General features: G+C 33.8%; 1 protein-coding gene across 1 annotated transcript in view; it reads left to right on the top strand.

The window, feature by feature from the left end:
- The window catches only part of LOC118197109 (cell adhesion molecule 1-like), a 266,910-nt gene that overhangs the window by 173,710 nt on the left and 72,986 nt on the right, over positions 1-20,214 (top strand). Inside the window, exons 2-3 of the mRNA XM_085818256.1 lie at positions 7,195-7,400; positions 18,251-18,386. Of these exons, the coding sequence (XP_085674382.1) occupies positions 7,195-7,400; positions 18,251-18,386 (342 nt within the window). The remainder of the gene's footprint in view (positions 1-7,194; positions 7,401-18,250; positions 18,387-20,214) is intronic.

The following is a 20,214-nucleotide window of genomic DNA, read 5'->3' as shown; positions in this document are numbered from 1 at the left end:
AAGAACTCTTCTTACCACCCTCCTGATAATACTTTAGTTAAAACTGCGGTCCATTTTTAATCCCTTAACTCTATGTGTATTTCTACAGGTATGCCTATTTGTACGCTTTCCTATGTTTATGCCTTTGCATTCCTTGAGTTTCACAAATGATACCATGAGAATTTTATAACTATATTATAGCACTAATCTAATAAGTAAATAAATAAATCATAATAACAATAAAAACAAGAATTATAAATTTTTAAATAGTAAATAAATGCAACTTTTTAAATTCTAAACTGAAAGTTAGATTTTGTAAAGAAAAAAATAATCTCGTTTACCTGTAAAACTTCAGAAAATATCGATGGCTAAAATATAGATCGATTTTTAATATGGTCTGAGGAGTCTTCCTTTTAGGCCTAGTGATCCTATTCTGTGTAGGGAGCATATTCAAGAAGAATATGACTGAAATCTTCATTGTCGGTTTCAAGCACTAAAGTGCGCTTAGAAATGTCAAAATTGCCTTATATAACTCTAACAACTGCCATGCCTAGATAAAATTAGAGTTAATTTGAAATCTGTTGAAAACTGCTTAACTTTTATCGAATGCGCACCAGTAAATTAAAACAATTTTGTCCTTTGTGTTTTTAAGAATAAGCATGCCGGACAGCTGTCTTCTGGCAAACAAGCGCCCTCTAACGTCTTCGAAGTTCATTTTCAATCATGCATTCAAAACCAAAAACAAGAAGTGTTTCTTTTGTTATTTTTACCACCTTCGACACGTCTAATGGCGTCTTAAATTTCTGAACGCATTTTTGCCGATTACTAGCTATGAAAATTCTTGGTATTAAAGTGCTATTGATGTATTGTAATTTTCAGTGTTAGAAACGCGTAATATAATGATGTTTCCATAAGCTGTACTATGTGTTGCATTTTCCTATGTCGCTGATCCCTACTCTTTAAATATTACGGTAAATGTTGTGAATGGTCGTGAACTTCTTAGCTAAATTATTTGAGCAAGTACGACGGAATCGCAGAAACCCTTTGCTAAATATAACTGTTTTTTCGAGCAATTGTTCCGAGAAATTTTCGCTTACTTCCTCGTGATGAAGTCAATCAGTAACTGCAAGCAGGTAATTAGATGTTAACTAACAAATTCTGCTCAATAAAACAAATTTATAAATAGGCATTTAACTAGAAATATTTTGTATAATTGTATACTTAATATTATTTATGGAAATAATAATTAACTCTCTACTTATCACAGAACTACCAAGTTGAGGTTTCTCATAATTTTATATAATTTTAAGAAATAAACTCTAGCTTCTTTTCGTTTAATACAACTGAAGCATATAAAATATTAAATAAGAAAATGAGTTTTGCTTATATTGTGCCTAGACATGGTAATTTCTGTATTATTGCGATCTTTTCTTGATTTTGTTCCCGTCACATACCCAGAAAAGTTACATTTGTCTTCAGTTTGTTACTTTCTCTCTCAACTTAATTCGAATAAATGAGTCTCTCGGGCAGCACTGAAAGTATGATACCACAGTTTAAATATGATTAGAATGCATCCGGGTTTGAAGCTCATCTAGGGTGCAATTAGTTTAGAAAGTCTAACATGGTAATTTCTGAATTTAATTTGAAAGCAGTTGCTAAAGTCAAGTTATAAATGTTCATTACATTGTGCTAGAGCAGTTTGCTTCTCTTTATAATTATTAAAAGATGACATTATTAAACACCTTGGAGAAAATATGTTTACAAACATTTTGAATGTGTAATTCAAATGGTAAGAAACTAGATGTCTCGAGAGTTTTAAAATAAGCTCGTTCCTGTAAAAACAGAAATTTGACAGTAAATGCCACTGTAAATTTTTTAAGAAAGTTTATGTATTAATCTAGGAATGACAAATAATGAATAGGTGGTTAAAAGTGTAGAGTCAATAGGTTAATAGGAAGCAGAAAAGATGAAAAATATGCAACCGCCTCCGCCGGGAATCGAACCACGGACCTCTGGAATACCGGCCCAGCGTGCTACCGTTACACCACGAAGGCACGCTAGGGAAGTGGGAGAAATACCTTATATACTCCCCTTTTTTAAAGGGAGACTTGGGTTTAGGGCACGTAGTCGCTAAATCCTGGGTGCGGAGAATCATCATCCACAACCCTTTTAGTTCGGGCGCCACTTGTAGAGTCATTAGGTTAATTGGAAGCAGAAAAGATGAAAAATATGCAACTGCCTTCGCCGGGAATCGAACCACGGACCTCTGGAATACCTGGCCAACGTGCTACCGTTACACCACGAAGGCACGCTAGGAAAGTGGGAGAAATACGTCATAAGAGATTTAGAAGTTAATAGTTTCAGAAAATATGTATTATATAATAAAAGGCTCTTAAAAGCAATGAAAGGAGGAACGTGAATCCTTCTACGCAATTTTATTTATTATTTTAAAACAAATAATGTGTAATATATAATTTAAATTTGGTTCAGGGGTACGAAAGTGAAATTAAAAGTTATTTTATTTTGATACTATAACGCAGATTAATCGAAAGTAAATAAAGTTCGATTTTTCTGTAGTAGGATGAGGTATATGACTGGAAACAAAAAGTGTTTGTGAATTATATTTAATAAATAAATTCATTTTTAGTCCAAAGGGATTTGAATCCCGAAGGACTATTAGTTTCGTTTTGGCATTTTGCGTCGGACTCATAAATGTCGGTTCACTTTTCAAACTGTTGCCACAAAATGTTAGAGTCCTGCATTATATTTGAAGAAATTAAATAATGAAAAATCTGCATAAATGTATGTATATTTCTCGTATTGTGATAAAACAACGGTACATAGAGTCATCGAATTTTGAATAACGTAATCCTCCAACGAATATGAGCATGTGGAAGACCAAATTTGAAATTTGTTTTATGATCGATTTCCTATTTTTTAAAACTTTGACGAATTTTTGATTAACAAACTCAAGGATTTCAAAGCGAGCAATGGCAACGTTGTGCAGAAAAAACATTTTTATCTCCAGCGCGTGAGTCTCTGTATCGGAAATTCTAAAGATATGCTCGTTTTAAAACTATTTTGCGATATTGCTGTTGCACTGGATCTTATGGTTTAAGTGCGAGGAACATGATATTTAATAAAGAAAGGTAACACACAAAATGTTAAAAAACGCCCCTTTGGACGTGATTTAAAATCTGAAACATTTCAGATTTTTTTTTTTTAAATTTAGTTTCAAATTCATTCAAACTTGTTTTAAGTACCTAATGTGTGTTAAATTGTTAAATAAATGCATACGTAAATAAAATAACTTCCAATTCTCCAAGAAACAACGTATTTAATTGAGATTAAATTTAATAAAGTTTAATTTAAAAGAATGTAAAAGTAGATTAAGATATTCCTTTCATAGGAAGGTAACTCTATTACTTAAACTATTCCTAACAACCTAACGCCCACCAGCGGCCGAGCGGTAAAGTCGCTGAACACTGGTAGTTCGGTCTGATGTTCGAATCCCGCGAGCGGGCTGGCTGCATGGGTATTTTCGTGGTTTTCCCCATGTGTAACGTGTATACGAGCAAGTTTCCCTTAGAAAGTCCTCCACGAAGGCATCCCTCCCCTTAGGCAGATAGCCCTAGTGTGCTTTTCCATAATTAAATACACACCTAACAACACTTTTAACTAACTTCTGCATTTCGTCATCTAACACTGCTTCACTACGAGTTATTTCCTAAATATTGGGCAGTTATCACTATGATTATAATCAGCTTCATCTAAAGAGGCACACCGTAAAGTTTAAGCTAAATCAGTGTAACTTTTACAATCAAACAAAACTGCAACCTTAGTTTGACAAACATTTTACGTAAAATTCTATTGCTTTCGAGAACGATTTTTAAATAAATGGTTTTTAACGTATCTCACATACAATGCCTCTGTTTTCTGTGGTGAACAATGCGTCTGTTTAAATTATCCTTTCGTGTAAATGACTTGTTATATACTTCACACTCATGAGACATTTCTCTGTGATTAAGCTTACGTCCTTTAAACTAAATGACTTGTTACATACCTCACAAACCCAAAGTTTGACACCCATAAGAATAAGCATATGCATCTTTAATTTATCTTTTTGTGTAAATGATTTATTGCACAGCTCACACAAACGAGGTTTATCTCCTGAGTGAATAAGCATATGCTTGTTTAATTTATGCTTCTGCCTATATGACTTGTTACATACAGTGGATGGACAAAAATATGGAAACACCTTGTGAAATGCATGTTTGAAAAGAAAAATTGATTTTAATCAAATATGTAGGTGGCGCTAGCGTTTTTGACTACTGACGCCACATATACAACTTCGTAAATGTGCTAAACAGTTCAGTTGTTGTCGGAGTACTGTTATGTGAGGTTGTCATTGCATTATGTCAGAGTTAACAGACTTCGAACGTGGGAAAATTGTTGGAGCACGTATGGTAGGTGCTTCCGTAAGCAAGGTAGCCGAGGTGTTTAGTGTTTCAAGAGGTACTGTATCGAAGATTTATTCCGCATATTTGAAAAGCGGAAAAACATCATCTGCTAAATCACAGCGCGGACGAAAGTGTGTCCTGAGTGATCGTGACAAACGATCATTAAGGGCAATTGTGACGAAAAATAAGAAGACCACATCTGCAAAAGTTACTGCTGAAATGAATGTTGTGTTACCGAACCCTGTGAGTACCAAAACAATTAGAAGGGAGCTTCATAAACAGGGAATTGCTGGCCGTGCTGCAATTGAGAAACCACTCATCAGTGATGCTAATGCCCGTAACAGGAAAAGGTGGTGTTTAAGTCATAAAGCCTGGACTATAGAGCAGTGGAAGCGAGTAATATGGTCTGACGAGTCTTCTTTCACATTGTTTCCCACTACTGGCCGAATTTACGTCTGGAGAACGCCATCTCAAGCCTATAATACAGACTGCTTGTTGCCAAGAGTGAAACATGGCGGGGGTTCTGTTATGGTTTGGGCAGCCATATCGTGGTTCTCTGCTAGCCCCATGATAACAGTGTCAGGGCACATGACTGCCAAGACTTATGTGAACATTTTGGCCGATCAAGTTCATCCCATGGTACAAACTTTGTTCCCCGATGGTGATGGTGTCTTCCAAGACGACAAAGCCCCTGTTCACACAGCTCACATTGTCCAGGACTGGTTTTCTGAGCACGATGATGAGTTGTCTCATCTCCCCTGGCCACCACAGTCACCAGACCTGAATATTATCGAACCTTTGTGGTCTACATTGGAACGGAAAGTGCGTTCTCGTTATCCACCGCCAACATCGTTATCTGAACTTACCCCCGTTTTGCAGGAAGAATGGTATAATATTCCCTTGGCAAACATACAGGAACTGTATTTATCCATTCCGAGAAGACTGCAAGCTGTTTTGGATGCCAACGGGTTTCCTACACCATATTAAGCAAAGAAACATGTTTTTTTAAAGGTGTTTCATATTTTTGTCCAACACCTGTACGTCGCATACATATGAGGCTTTTCTCCTGTGTCAATACGCAAATGCTTATTTAACTGCCTATTGTCAAAACTGAGAAGCTTACGTTTCAGCACAGCTATACAATAGTACTTAAATGTAAGCTTTGTAAATGCTTTTATAGTTCTCACTTAATTCCTATAGTAAACACTGATGTAAACAGATCTCGTCTGAAAACAAATTCCTTGTTCTTTGAAAATTCAATAATTCACGGAATAATGTAGATGGAGAGGTAAAAGTTGATATACATGCTTGAAATCACATGGGGTTTACTGAAAACAAAACAAATTGAATAAATAAATAAATAAAATAAATGCAAGAAAAAAAAGCAAAAATAGATCTACATATGGTGCTGGGCAGCAAAATATCAGTGACGCCGCATGAGAATCAATCGTATATGAAATGAGCTGTAGTAAGAAAAGGAATCAGTCCCTTCATGACTTTGTCAGTTTTTTTATCCTCGCCTCTGAGTGTTGGTCACGGTATGATGTGAATTTATCACCAATCGTGATCGGAGCACTTTTCTTGCGTTTCTTTTACATTTAGGAAGCTGCTTACAACCCCGGTAATTCGCAGTGGTGTCTTGATTACACCTGGCACAGAATGATTTCTCCTCTCTAAACTTGGGGCAAACCCTAGAAAAATGTGAGATTTCTCGAAGAAATGGGTATTCACAAGATGCAGGAGCTAAAAAATTCTTTAGTCTCAGTCTATAGAGGATATGATAATTCTATTTTGAAGAACTCTTAGAGCACTTAGTCCTACAATCCACCGTGAGTTAAAAATCTATTTTTCTCTAGAAGAAGAATTTATTGTTATAACCACTAGTTAACACCTTCACAAAGAGTTTAAGAGCTTCTTTTGGAACCCGATTGAAAGTTCCAGCTGAACACATTCCATAGTAACTTTCGCTTTCTTAGAGAACACTTACGTCATACTCTGAATATATTTTACTTAAATTTCGAAATGCAAGAAAATAATCTGCTTTTAATTTCACATTATTATTCTTCTCTGTCATGGCAAGACCCATATGTATGCCAAATTTCATTCAAATTCAAAAAGTAATTATTCAGATATGTACTCAGTTCAAGTGTTTGCTGCAGTAATTTTCTAACCAACATGTATTTATTCATTAGTTATAATTTTTACAAATATTTGTATAACAATAATGTAATTTCAGTTTTGTTTTTCTAAAACATTTACTAATATATTTAAATATGTATTGAAGAGAAAGGTAGCTAAAAGTACTAAATTGCGTCAAGAATGCTTCTATGCTAGAATGGTTTGTTGAAAGAGACTTTGCTGTGCGTTTATGCTAATATGCATTTCCAAGGCCTTTGTTCACAGTTTTGCATATTGTTAGCCTCTTATAGAGGATGTCTCAGATGGTCGTTGCCAAACTTAAAAGTACCTGTACAAATCTTTTTCGCATGGTATGACAGACCAACATGTTAACTTTGGCAGCGACCTTTTGAGCCCGCCTGTATTGTTATGATCTTAAACTATTTAAAATGTTGTAAATTACAAGTCTCGTTTATTAATTGAATAAGTAATATCTTTTTCTTATAATTGTCACACCATGCTTACTGAGTATGCATGATAATGAAAGGCATTCTCCTTGAAATGTTACGCTAAACATTATTAAATTTGCTTCTTATCACAATGTTAATTTAATGCTAATTAAATAATTTTTCTTCAGATATAGAGTCTCTAAAGTTAAAAGGCTTCAGCGTGCCTGCAGTGGTTATGAGAGGGGAATCCGTTTGGCTGAACTGTTCCTACGACTTAGAGCATGAAAAATTATATTCCATCAAATGGCACAAGAACAACGTCGAGTTTTATAGGTACTTACCTGACGACTCACCACCTGGACAAAAGTATGAGCTTGCGGGAATTTATATAGATGTGAGTTTTGACTATTTGTGTTCATAAATTTGTAGATAAATAGCTCATGGATATGTGAGATTAAATTTACATTGATATTAATTCTTTTCAGAATTTTGTACATGTATAAATAGTTTTAGTGCAATTATGTGTGAATTTGTTTTTGGTATGATGTAATATGAAAATATAAAGAAGGATGTATTGACGGAAAGGTAAAAATACAGGGGCAAGTCCATTTAACATTTAACATTGTGTAAATGGCTATCTCACTATAGTGGCTCACTGTCGCCAAGCTGGCAATGGTTTGGGCGACAACTTGGGTAATTTGACAACTTGGCGACAACTAGGACAGTTATATCGACAACTCTGGCGAGAACTCGGCACAAGTCGCCAATTTTGGCGATCATTTGGCGAGATCTTGTGGATGGGAGAACTATATACGACCGCATCAGCTTAGTAGTATTAATTTAGAAGTCAAACAACAAAAGTCAGTCAAAAGTTATATTTTGAAATTTTCACAGGACTACTGGTTTTACCGAACCATCATGCAAGCGCAAATGGATTGTGCTGACTTTGTTGTGTGAACTTTGTTGTTTGACTTTTAAATTAATACTTATTCGCCGTGTTATTATATCTTAATTAGTTCAGTAGTAGTTTTTATTTAACTTTCACTTATTACTTTGGTATACTGAGATATTCTTGAGAGATTCGCCTCTTAGATGCGCTTTACACTACATTGTGTTTAATGTTCTTAGTAATTTCAAGTGTAACTACTGATTGTACTCCGTGATATTGTGAAGAGCTGTACGAGTATTTTTATGGAAAGTTCCAGAACTGGTGAGGCGTTTTTTTGGGTAAAATAAATTTTATTAAGGTATCATTGGTTCTGTGTGATATTATTACGAGCCCATATGCAAGCAATGAAATTTGGTATCAGAAGTGGGATTTGAACCCACCCCTACAGAAGTGGACTACGTGGTACTTATAATGTGGAACTGCACGGTACTTATGATGCCGGGATCGTGAATTGAATTTTCACCATCAATTATATTCTGACTGGTAAACAGAAGATCACGAGTTCAAATCTCGTCGGTTTTAGTGCCTCCAAAAAATTGTTGCGTGCGTACGTAATAGACTGAATACACACAGAACGGATGTTAGCTTAATAAAATTTATTTTACATATTTGGCAGTTCTGAAACTTTCCACAAAAATACTCTTCACAGTATCACGGAATACAGTTAGTATTTACACTTCAAACTGCTAAGAACGTTTAACACAATGGAATGCAAAACGCATCTAAAAGACGAAGCTCTCACGGATATCTCTATACTCCGTGGTCGCTTTGCATTAACAACTGATAATTTGATACTCTCTCCGGTTTTACATTGTTCTGCCCGGATGCAGAGATATCTCTACTGTTCTATAATATATTTTTAGAAAGTTCTATAATATATCTTTAGAATTATATTTCTATAATATATCTTCAGAAAACTACTGAAAGGCATGTAAGGATCTTAAGTTTTACTAACGTTTATTTTATTTTAAATCTTTACTATCACTTCTTATTTTCTACTTCCGGCCAGAATTAGAAGCGTTAACTTATTTATGCAAAATTTGTCTGGCGAACGCCAAGTACTTAAGTTGTGGCTTTTTGCCAAGCGAAAGAGAGGAAGGAGTTAGTCGAAGCAGGCCGCTTGCCTTAGAAGTTTTACTCGGTTGCTGTTTGCCTTCCAGGCCAGAGGTTTAATCCTCGTGATAATTTTAAACGTATTGTAGTGTTAACAGTTCTCTGTACTACATACGGCTTCCTGTTAATATCCGGCCAATCTTACACGTAGGCCCTTGTTGATTATTCCAAATTTAAGTTTAGTTATATTTTTATATTCTTACGTTCAGACCACAAGTAGTTGGTCTCTGTATTCCGAAGTACGGAAATTATTGTAAAGAGTGAAAAATAAAGGGTTTTGTATACCCTTCCTGTGTATCTTGTCTACTTCCCACAGTTATTGAACATAGCTTTAGTAAGCTCCCTGTTCCGAGTCAGGTCTGTGCATGTTCCCAAAGAAAGTAAGACGGAACATTGAACCTGATAGGCATATGGGGCCGGATACGGTTACAGCTACTTATACATTAATTACAGTCATTGAACTGCAATACTCGTTACAATTATACAGGAGGCAGACCACGGTTGGCCATTTCTGGCGATTTCTCGCCAAATTTGGAGACAAAAACTAGTTGCCAAAACTATTGCTAGCTCGGCGATATCTCGCCAGTGTAGTGAGCTAGCCATTCATTCAATGTTAAACAGACTTGCCCCTGAATTCTTTCTTTTCCGGTAAGGCATCGCCTTTTTTCTCGATATTCATGCTACATTATGCCAAAAAAAAATATTACAATTTCAAATTTAAGTTTACTAAAACTATTTATGTATGTAGAAAATTCGTAACTTTCTTTCATTACTCTAAGTTAATTATTATTTCCATAGTACTATTTTAAACATTACAGTAAGGTTCATTTTATTGCAATACTGCAGTTATTGATAAATGTAAATTTTTTTAGAATTTCCAAAATGTAAATTCTCAAAAAAAATCTTATATTTAGTTCTGTTTTTATTTATAGTAAATATCTCTTATTATAAACACAAATTAAAATATATATATATATATATATATATATATATATATTAAGCACTTACTCATTGTTGTTGATGCCTTGTGACGTTAAACACATCTCAATCTTCCAGCTTTTGTGTTCTTTGAAACTACATAACCCAATAAAGGCACTTGTCTAGGAGGCACCGAAAATGCTTTCATTTCCTTAACTGTGACAAAACAACTTTAAATATGAAAACCAAATTAATATTTAAGTGATTTAACTAAAAGGAGTAGCGATAGCACCGCGTAGTCTTTCTTTAAACTGCTTTTCGCTTAATTTGATGTTTAACGAATAATAAGTCTACGAAGAAACTTTTCAAGAAACACCGTTATCTGTAACTACAGCAACTTGGATATGTAAGTACTTCTCAGCAATAAAGTTTACATATTAAAACCACTATCACCAAAGAAAATGTAAATAATTAATCAAATGTGCAGAGAACAAAAGTCTAATACGACAGCTAGAGTATTAATTAAAGAAAGAGTTCATAAATGTCCCCTTCATTCCTTTCTGTTTCAGTGATAATTTTGAAATACTATTCGGCAGTTACGTGTTATCTCAACTACCTTAGTAGAATTCGCCAAATTTTTAGAATATGCCAAACACCTAGACCATGCGCATCACTGTCCTTCAGACAACCATATTCATAGCAATTCTTTGGTCAAGCAACGTTAATATATTCTCGGGCGTTCTTTTTTCTCTATTTCAAGTTCCAGTGATTTTTATAAACGAACAGTGATTTGTTTTCCCTTAACTTTAATGTATGCGTTTTCGGACTTGTCAGCAATGGAATAAACTTCCGTGATGTATAGCAAATCTTACTGTAACCTACCTTTGTAAAGAATCGATGTTTGGCATCTTAGATATATTTTAACAGAAGAGAAAACGTACATTTAAAAGATTATAAACAAATCAGATTTTGAATCTATTAATTTGTTTTAAATACAGTATTATTTTAAATTCTGTTATATTGACTTTAAGTATATGCAATGAAAAAAAAAAACACTTCAAAAACCGCTGAGACACTGAAATTAATTTTCCATCGCATGTCATATTATCAAACTGCATTATTTCGAAGACTACTAACTACTAGGATACATCATATTACACTTAATATTACGCATCAGCCCAGTAATGTTAATTTCACAAAGTTTAAATAGTTTTCAATTAAGAGATGTTTCGTCAATTAATTGTAAAAACATTTTAAGAGATTTAATGTTTAAATTGTTTATTCGTTAAAGTTGAAATTTATGATTCTTCCAAAAAGGAAAAATTATTTTCATGAGTAGATAACTGCGAAAATAAAAATACTTTCAGTACTTATTTTACTTGTACTATCCTATATGCTGTGCATGACAAAGTTTAAGCATACGAGTCTTTACTAAGTAAAAAATTTATTTTTAGTTGCCTCAACTAGTTATCAGGTTAACATCGTCAAAGCAAGTGACAAAGTCTTTAAATAAAGCTTTTGCATCACTGTCAGAACTTTCAGAGTTACTAAAACTTTAGCATCTGCTAATTCTCATACGCTTTTAATCTGATAACGGCTAAAGAGTTTAGAAGTAAAGATCGCCAGTGATGAATTACTTTCCCCAATTTACAGCTCCTAGCTAATTTAAAAGTTCAGAATTTTTACCAAATTAGAATCTATCTACATTTTATGTATAATGAACACAACAGCCATGAAATATTATTTTGCATTAATCAGTCACATATAACTGATTGGATCTGCATTTACCTGAGATATGTAAGATAGTTATAACTACTGATATTAATCATATTTTTATAGTTAACTAACTAATATATTCTTCTTCATTGCGACTTGAAATGGGGCACAGCTCTGCCAGCACACGTCAACACGACAGCTAAAAAACTGGTTTTGATCATAAGCCGGTATCGAACCTAAACGGTTGTAGAGATATTAAGTTATTTCGAAGCAGGAGAGATGAAAAATGAGCAATGCCCTTTCCGAGACTTAAACTACGGACCTCTCGAATACGCGTCGAGGGTGCTGATCACGAAGACATGCTAAGAAGGCGGGAGAAATACCTTGTAAACTCATCCTTTTAAAAGGCAACTGAGGATTAGGAGATCCAGTCGCCAAATCCTGGTGGTGGAGAATCATCACCCACCACCTTTTTTACTTTCGGCGCCACTGTAGAGATATTAGGTTATTTCAAAGCAGGAGAGATGAAAAATTAGCAGTGCCCTCGCCGGGACTTGAACCACGGACCTCTCGAGTACGCGTCGAGCGGGCTGACCACTACACTACGAAGGCATGTTAAGAAGGCGGAAAAAATACCTTATACGGTGTCTTCAAATTTGTTCCCTCAGGATTATGACTAATTTTAATCTTTGTCTATGTTATACAATTCCTTTTATGGTTCATCCCACTGAAATCCATTTAATGTGTGTCTATGATAAACCATCATTTCATGGAACATTTCCTTGAACATCCTACTATAGTGAATTTAATTTTTGTCTATGCTGTACAATCATTTCACTAAATCTTTGTTTACGATGTACTATCTTTTCATTTAATCTTTGTTCATGCTATATCATCATTTCAATTAAACTTTGTCTCTATTATACTGTCCTTTCATTTTATCTTTCTTTATATTTTATCATCTTTTATTTATTCGTTAATATTTGTATATCCTTTGCCACCCTTTCATTATCGATTTAATATTTGTTTGTCTTATACCACCTTTCATTATTCACCTTTCATTCATTTTTTTTTTTTTTTTTTTTTTCAAACACGGTTTTTCTTAAAATATTACATACGTTTTACACATATAGAAAAAGTCAGTAACAGCTTTCGTGTGTTACTAAGGCAGTGGCATTGCGAAGAAAGGCAAAATATGAACGCACAAAATATTAAAGTAAAAAAGAAAGCAAAAGAAATCATCGCAGTAGAAATCATCATGGTAGAAAACTAAAAAAGGGACGAAATTTAGCATTAAAAAAAACACAATAGAATACAGATCCATCTGCTAGCATCGCATGCCGTTAATGTCACGAGCAACTGTATGTTTGCTGTTGCAATATATAATGATCTGTCAACGAAAAAAAAACGGAAAGTTTTCAGATTTTAAATATTCACAAAAATGTGTGTTAAAGGCTTCACACTGTCGCTGAGCTCGCAAATTATCCAGTCTGCTATTGCACTCATTCCTGCCAGTCCTTTTTTGGGGTGGTGGAGGAGCCTTTTTTAGCTTTATTATTAAGCATTGTTTTCTTCGAACTTACACTATACGCAATTCAACACCAAAATAACAAAACTTATAATAAAAAAAAGCATTTTAAATAAAAAACAGCATTACGTGTTGGCATATCTTTTTTCTAATTTTTCAATCCATTCTCAGTTTATCGTATCTATGTCCAATTTTTTTAATAAGACTGTTAACAGTTAAATACCAATTTCTTCGTACTTGCGTCGTAGGTTCACTATAAACGGCGTTTCACTTTTCAAAGTGTTGCCACCAAATATTAAGAGCCAAGCATTATATTTAAAGAAATTAAATAATGAAGAATCTACATTAATGTATGTATGTTTCTCATACTGTGAAATACAACGGTACCTAGAGACGTCAAACTTCGAATAGCGTATTCCTGCACTCGAATGTGGGCATTTGGAAGCCCAGATTTGGAATTCGGAATCTTTTTTATTATCTATTTCATATTTTATTAAACGCTAACGAATTTTTGAATAACAAACTCAACACGATTTGAAAGCGAGCAATGACAACACTGTGCGGGAAAAAAAAAGACTTTTATCTCCAGCGTGGAACTGTGTATCGGAAATTCTTAAGATGTGCTCTTTTTAAATTATTTTGTGATATTGCTGTTAAATTAAGTTTTATGGTTTAAGTGCGAAGAACATGGTATTTAATAAATAAAGGTACCACGCAACACTTTAAAATCTGAAAACTTTCAGGATTTTTTATTATTATTAATTAAATTAATCCGATGCAAAAGTAAGGCACGAATTTTCTTAAGAATTGCATATCTTGCTTTCAAATAGCTCATTTTCTTAATCCACTACAGAGAGATTCAGTTTAAAAGATATTAACATTTTGTCAAATGACAATAGACACAAATCGAAAGTGAAATTTACAGTGAAATTTACATTTACAGTGATTTGATTGAAAATCCCATTTCGGGACCATTAGGTATTTCGGGATAATGATTTTTTAGATGTTCTGAGCTAACTAATGAATTTTAACTAAAAATTCAAGAATAAATTTTAGGTATTTTAGACCTGAAAACGAGCAGAAATTGCAGTTATGTAGAGGCGCTTTTAGTTAACCGCAGTAATTTTAAGCATAGGTTATTAGCAATTGAACAGCATTATTTAATTAACTCTTTTTGTATAATGGTAATTGTAATTTTGCATTAAAATATATAATACAAAAATATCAGAAAAACGTATTTAATTTGCACCTGGGGAAAATAACCAGCAAACGTCCCTTTCAGGTGTTGGAACAGAATTGCGAATTGTTAAAACTTTATGTAATAATTATATGAGATCAAGTTGTTTTACCAAATATTATACTATGAAATTGAATAATATTTGGTAAAGTAACTTAGAGCACATAGCTTGGAACACATGAAAATATTAACCCCTTAACTGCCGCGGGCGTATATATACGCCTTGCTCAGCCGATGCGTTAACTGCCCCGGGCGTATATATACGCCCTTCCAAAATACTATCAGTTGCTTTGCGGTGCTACCCGTAAAATTATTCGCAAACCTTTGGAATGCAACACCAGAATGACCTTGACGAAGTATGTGAAGGAGGATATTATTTCAGAGAAGTGTGGGGTGAAATTGGAGAGAGGGATGTGTCTAAAGTGCTGAAAGTGATGACTGCGTGGTATTGGCTAGTGTTGTTTGAGTAAAACGTTTTTTTTTTTTTTATTATTCTGTGTCCTCCGTTTTCGTTTACTTTTTGTAGTAGGTTCCAGGAATAAAGAAAGATATAACGGATGTTTCAAACCCATTTATCTTTCTTGAATTATTTTTTGATGAACTGCTCGTGCTTTATATTGCTACTGAAACTAACCGTTTTGTAGACGAGTATATGAACCAACAACACCTTGCAAACGAAAAATCAAGAACAATATCGTGGCATTCAACCAATTCAGAAGAAATATATGTTTTTATAGGCATACTGATTTCACAAGGTATATAACACTGAAACATGATATTACACTTTACTGGTCTAAAAATGAATTGATCGAAAACCCATTATAGGGACCTTTTTTATTATAAAAACATCCTTTTTATTATACTTACATCTTTTTATTATATTTTTACTCAAAATATTAAATTTTGTGCATTCATTTTTTTTCTTTTACTGTTTATTTTGTGAAAGTAAACAATATTTAGAAAGTAAAACTTGCTCTTATTTTCCCCCTAATAAATCGCATAACTACGCGCGTATATGTGAAAAACCGTGGCACTGGGGAATGAATCTTGTGTGTTTTCCGCGGCAGTTAAGGGGTTAATAATTTCATTTGATTTCTCAAATTTGCATTTAAATTTCCGGAAATAATTTCAAATTTCAGTCTTTCCGATATGTAATGTAAGCACAAGTTTAATCATAACAGCATATTATTTATCAGCAATAAAGTAAATTAAGGTATTTAAATGATAAACGTAACTCATATAGAAATTGCGATTTTTTTCAGTAGTTGATTACGGCAAAGCACGCTAGGGGTATCTGCCTCAGGGAAAGGATGACTTCGCGGAGAACTTTCTAAAGGAAACTGACTCGTACACACATTTAATACCATGTAAACACCCATGCAAACAACCCATTCACTTGGTATCGAACCCAGGTCAGAACTACTTTACCGCTCGGCCGTTCCTGAGCCGTGATTTTTTCAGAAAGCAATTAGTTTAGCTAGCATTTGTGTGATTAGACATGTTAATGAAAGACGTTTTAAATCCCTGTACTGCTTTAGCTATAGATTTCAGCTCTAGATGATCTATTACATAACATTGGATGAGTATATACTTAATATAATGGCGTCAACGTTTTTAAAACTTTCTAATTAAAAAGAAGCATCTTATTTTTCTAGCGGTATCTGCAGAAAACATAATTTTAGGAATATTAAAAGAAGCCATAAACATCGCGTTTTCATAAGAATATAATTAAAATCTAGTCTATTATAATTAATGATTTCAAAAATCAGAATGAATTATTGCATTTTCATTCACCGCAATTACTAATAATTAAAATGTTTTATTTACTTCTTTTAATATTCAAGATTTTGCGATAACTTTTTGATTGTTATTTCCCAGCTAAAATCTAATTAAAGATAAAAAAAGACGTAAATTTAAATCAGAAATCATAAATTTTATTCCTTTGATCTATAAAGAGCGTATATATTAAAAAATTAAGCAATTTAAAGCGGCTTTACAGTTTAAATGTTAAATTCTGAAGATAAGGCTTTAGAATTCTGTATAGGAGCTAAATTTGCATTATTTGGCTCAACAACATATTGATCTTTAGCATGATTTCCCCCCTGAATTCCCAAAATTAAGCTGATGAATCTGTGGCTGACTTTGATCTTCGTAAACGATTGCTACTATGGATCGTCAGAGGATTTCTTTGGATAAATACCTCTAGATAATTTTTAAGTAAAACGGACTGGGAAAAGTAGTGCTCATTTGTCATTTTCCTTTATAGTTAGAGCATAAAAACTCTTTTTTTCTTTGTATAAGCAAAATTAAAAATTTGTTTACTTAAATATTTTTCTAAAATTTGTGTTGCTGAAAATGTGCTTAACTTTACAACTCAGTATTCAATGCTCAAACTAGAAATACAATGAAATTTCAAATTTTACTAGTATTTAAAAACACATAACCGATAATTTGCGTTACAAATATTTATTGATATTAAGCTATAGCCCAGTAAATGTACTTAGTATTCAGTTACTGATTAGAATGTCTCTGAACATTTGCATATATTTGAAACTGCTTCTTCTAAACGTCAATAATGATCTGAGTCCATAAAAAATGATGGAGAACAAAAATAGAATTCATTTATGCTATATTCCAGATAAAAGCAAACCGTCGAGTTGGTAACCATTTACAGCATTTTCGTAATTATTAGGGTATGGCATAGTTAAAAATCCATCAAATATGCATACATCTGTAATGTATATTATGTATTCGTATTTCTCTTTGAAACTTATTCAGATAAATAACACCTTTACAGAAAAATAAATAGCTGTAAGGTACCCAAGATGTAAACAGTGCTAAGATGAAATTCTCCTTAGCAACTTGCAATGTTACTCTCATGCTAAAATGAAATTCTCCTTAGCAACTTGCAATGTTACTCTCATGCTTAAATGAAATTCTCCTTAGCAACTTGCAATGTTACTCTCATGCTAAAATGAAATTCTCCTTAGCAACTTGCAATGTTACTCTCATGCTAAAATGAAATTCTCCTTAGCATGAGAGTAACATTGTAAGTCAGCGAAATTGCTCCTAGATCAAAGAATGAACGAGAAATCACAGAACTTATGTGCAGTTTAAAGAGAAGATTCTAAAGTGATTTAACTGACTGACGTAAGCTCACAACATCCTAACTAAATTGATGCTCAAGAGAGGAGATATAAGTAAATTTGAAACTTCGAGGAAAACCAGTGTAGTGTTCCAAAAATGAGTTGTTCGGAATATCGTCGATCAAACGAGAAACAGCCAGATTTCACCAGCTCGCCAATAAAAACTGTCCGTAAGGTCCAGTAGGTGGATATCTCCTAATATCTTCGGTTCTATACTTATAAACAAGACGTCAATCATCTCGTACTTAAGAGATGTAGAATGTAATACATGAAATAAACAGATACAAACATGCTAAGTTGCCACAAATTTAAAATCAAATAAAATGCTCAATAAATAAGCTTAATATTACTATAAAAATGCACTAAAAACGCAAATCAATAGAAATTTAATCACCTATAAAAATACCACAAAATATAATTATAAACAAAAATTTCCAACGATTTTCAAAGTTTAGCAATATTATAAATTATTGTGGTTAATTTCATGTGTGCATAAAGTGATGTTTTACATATTTCTTGGAAAATTATTTTTATCGATGCAAAGTAAATCATTAAATGAAGCAGAACGGTAGTGTCCCATTCATCCAATAAATCATGTCTGATTCTGTTCTTTTTTTGTGTTTTTCTTTTTTTCCAGTTGAGTCGGAGTCGAGAAGGCAACATATTCATGAGCAAGACGGATGTCGACTCGGAAGGGAATTACAGGTGCGAGGTCTCCACGGATGCCCCCGTCTTCCAGACTGTCAAAGGGGAAAGAGAAATGAGGATATATGGTAAGAGACGCGTACGATCCCTGTAGGGATTTTATTGCTTCATTTAAGCAGTGGAAATGGAATGAGGTGAACTCTTAATCAATGGGCTCTCGTAGATCAAGGAAAAGCCACATGTGGAAAGCAGTCTGCCAATTTTATCGATAAAAGTACACAAGTTGCATTTTTTCTCTCTCATTTCCCAACATAGATTGAAATGGTCTTATTGATCAAGATAAATAACTGATGGCGATGGTTAAGGAATTGTCGAAAGTATTTGCGCTTACAACTAAGCATCGATCACAATGTAATGAAATGTGTTAGGTGTTAATGATCTTTCCGAAATAATGATACACAGTCCTCATTTATATTACCAGCACATTATTTCCTTCAAACGAAATTGAGATGAATTCCTGTTTTAGTTTCTGTTATCTGTTATGCGCAGATATTTAGTTCAATAATAATGGTATTAACGAGACCACCGGTTTCGTTGTCTAGAGAATCATCATAGATCTTGTAAAATAAGTTGAAGTATTTTTAGGGAGAGCATTTCTTGTTCAACATTATTCGAGATTTTGCCAAGAATTACTTTCTGTTATGCTATATATTAAAAGTTAGATTTCGCTATTTCTCCAAAATTAATTATTTTTAAGTTTTGAAATATCACAAACATGAATAATTTCGTCATTTAAAGCACTGTTGTAATTGGAACTTTATGTCTACAACCAATGACTGAGAAAACGGAGCTTGCGTAAGTACTTTTAAGCCGGGTTAAGGGGTGTGTGTATATATATATATGCATATGTTTACTATTGCCGCTGCCAATAAAAAAGTGATGCAGAAACTAGATGTTGTAATAGTCCTATACAGAGCCACACAAGAAATAGTTAACATGGGGTCGGGAGCGGTAAAAATGTGAATACTTCCGTTGATATCTGAAAACAGAACTTTCTTCAGACTACAATACTTCTCTATTGCTATCGTGTAAGGAAATAAAAAACGGCAGGAAATTTAAATCCGGAGTAACATATCGGTCACACTATATAAGCTTGTAGCCTTTATCTGTATCTGGCCCACCAGCGGCCGAGCGGTAAAGTCGCTGAACACTGGTAGTTCGGTCCGAGGTTCGAATCCCGCGAACGGGCTGGCTGCATGGGCGTTTTCGTGGTTTTCCCCATGTGTAACGTGTATACGAGCCAGTTTCCCTTAGAAAGTCCTCCACGATAGGCATCCCTCCCCTTAGGCAGATAGCCCTAGTGTGCTTTGCTATAATTAAATACACCACACCACACCTTAATCTGTATCTCGAAAGAGTGGTTTCGCATAGTTCAATAAATGTGGGACATTAAAAGCATCTCAACATCATCGCCTGGGACATGATGAATCTCTGTGTATAAAACTTTAACTTGATTGACCAACTGTTGCTACATTTTGCTTTTAATTCGTTTGCCCTTCTTCAGAAAAGATAAAATTTATTGCATATACTACTCAGCTGCTTCCAAGGGAAGTACTATTGTAACTGAAACTTTATTCCAAGGGAAGTATGTTAAGAGACAGAAGCAAGTACCTATGCTTCCAAGGGAAGTATGTTAAGAGACAGAAGCAAGTACCTATCCTTCTGGAGCTTTGTTGCCGGCCACCAGCAATCGCCTGATATTGTATTTCAACAGAGTCGCCCCACCTTTAATATGTAAATTTATTTGAAGGTTTGGTGAGGGAACTTAAATGAAAAATTTGTCAAGTAGTCATCTCTTCAGTTGTTATTTTTCTTTTAAATCTTTCACTATTAATATTTATACTATTTTTTTAAGTTCCCTCCCTTTCAGGTTATGATTTTTAATTTTAGTTTCTG

Source organism: Stegodyphus dumicola, chromosome 6 (assembly GCF_044657685.1).
Source record: "Stegodyphus dumicola isolate Sdum_Otavi_A_Nest chromosome 6, ASM4465768v1".
Taxonomy (NCBI): domain Eukaryota; kingdom Metazoa; phylum Arthropoda; class Arachnida; order Araneae; family Eresidae; genus Stegodyphus; species Stegodyphus dumicola.
The sequence above is the reverse complement of the archived record's forward strand: the minus strand, read 5'-3'. Positions and strand labels throughout refer to the sequence as shown.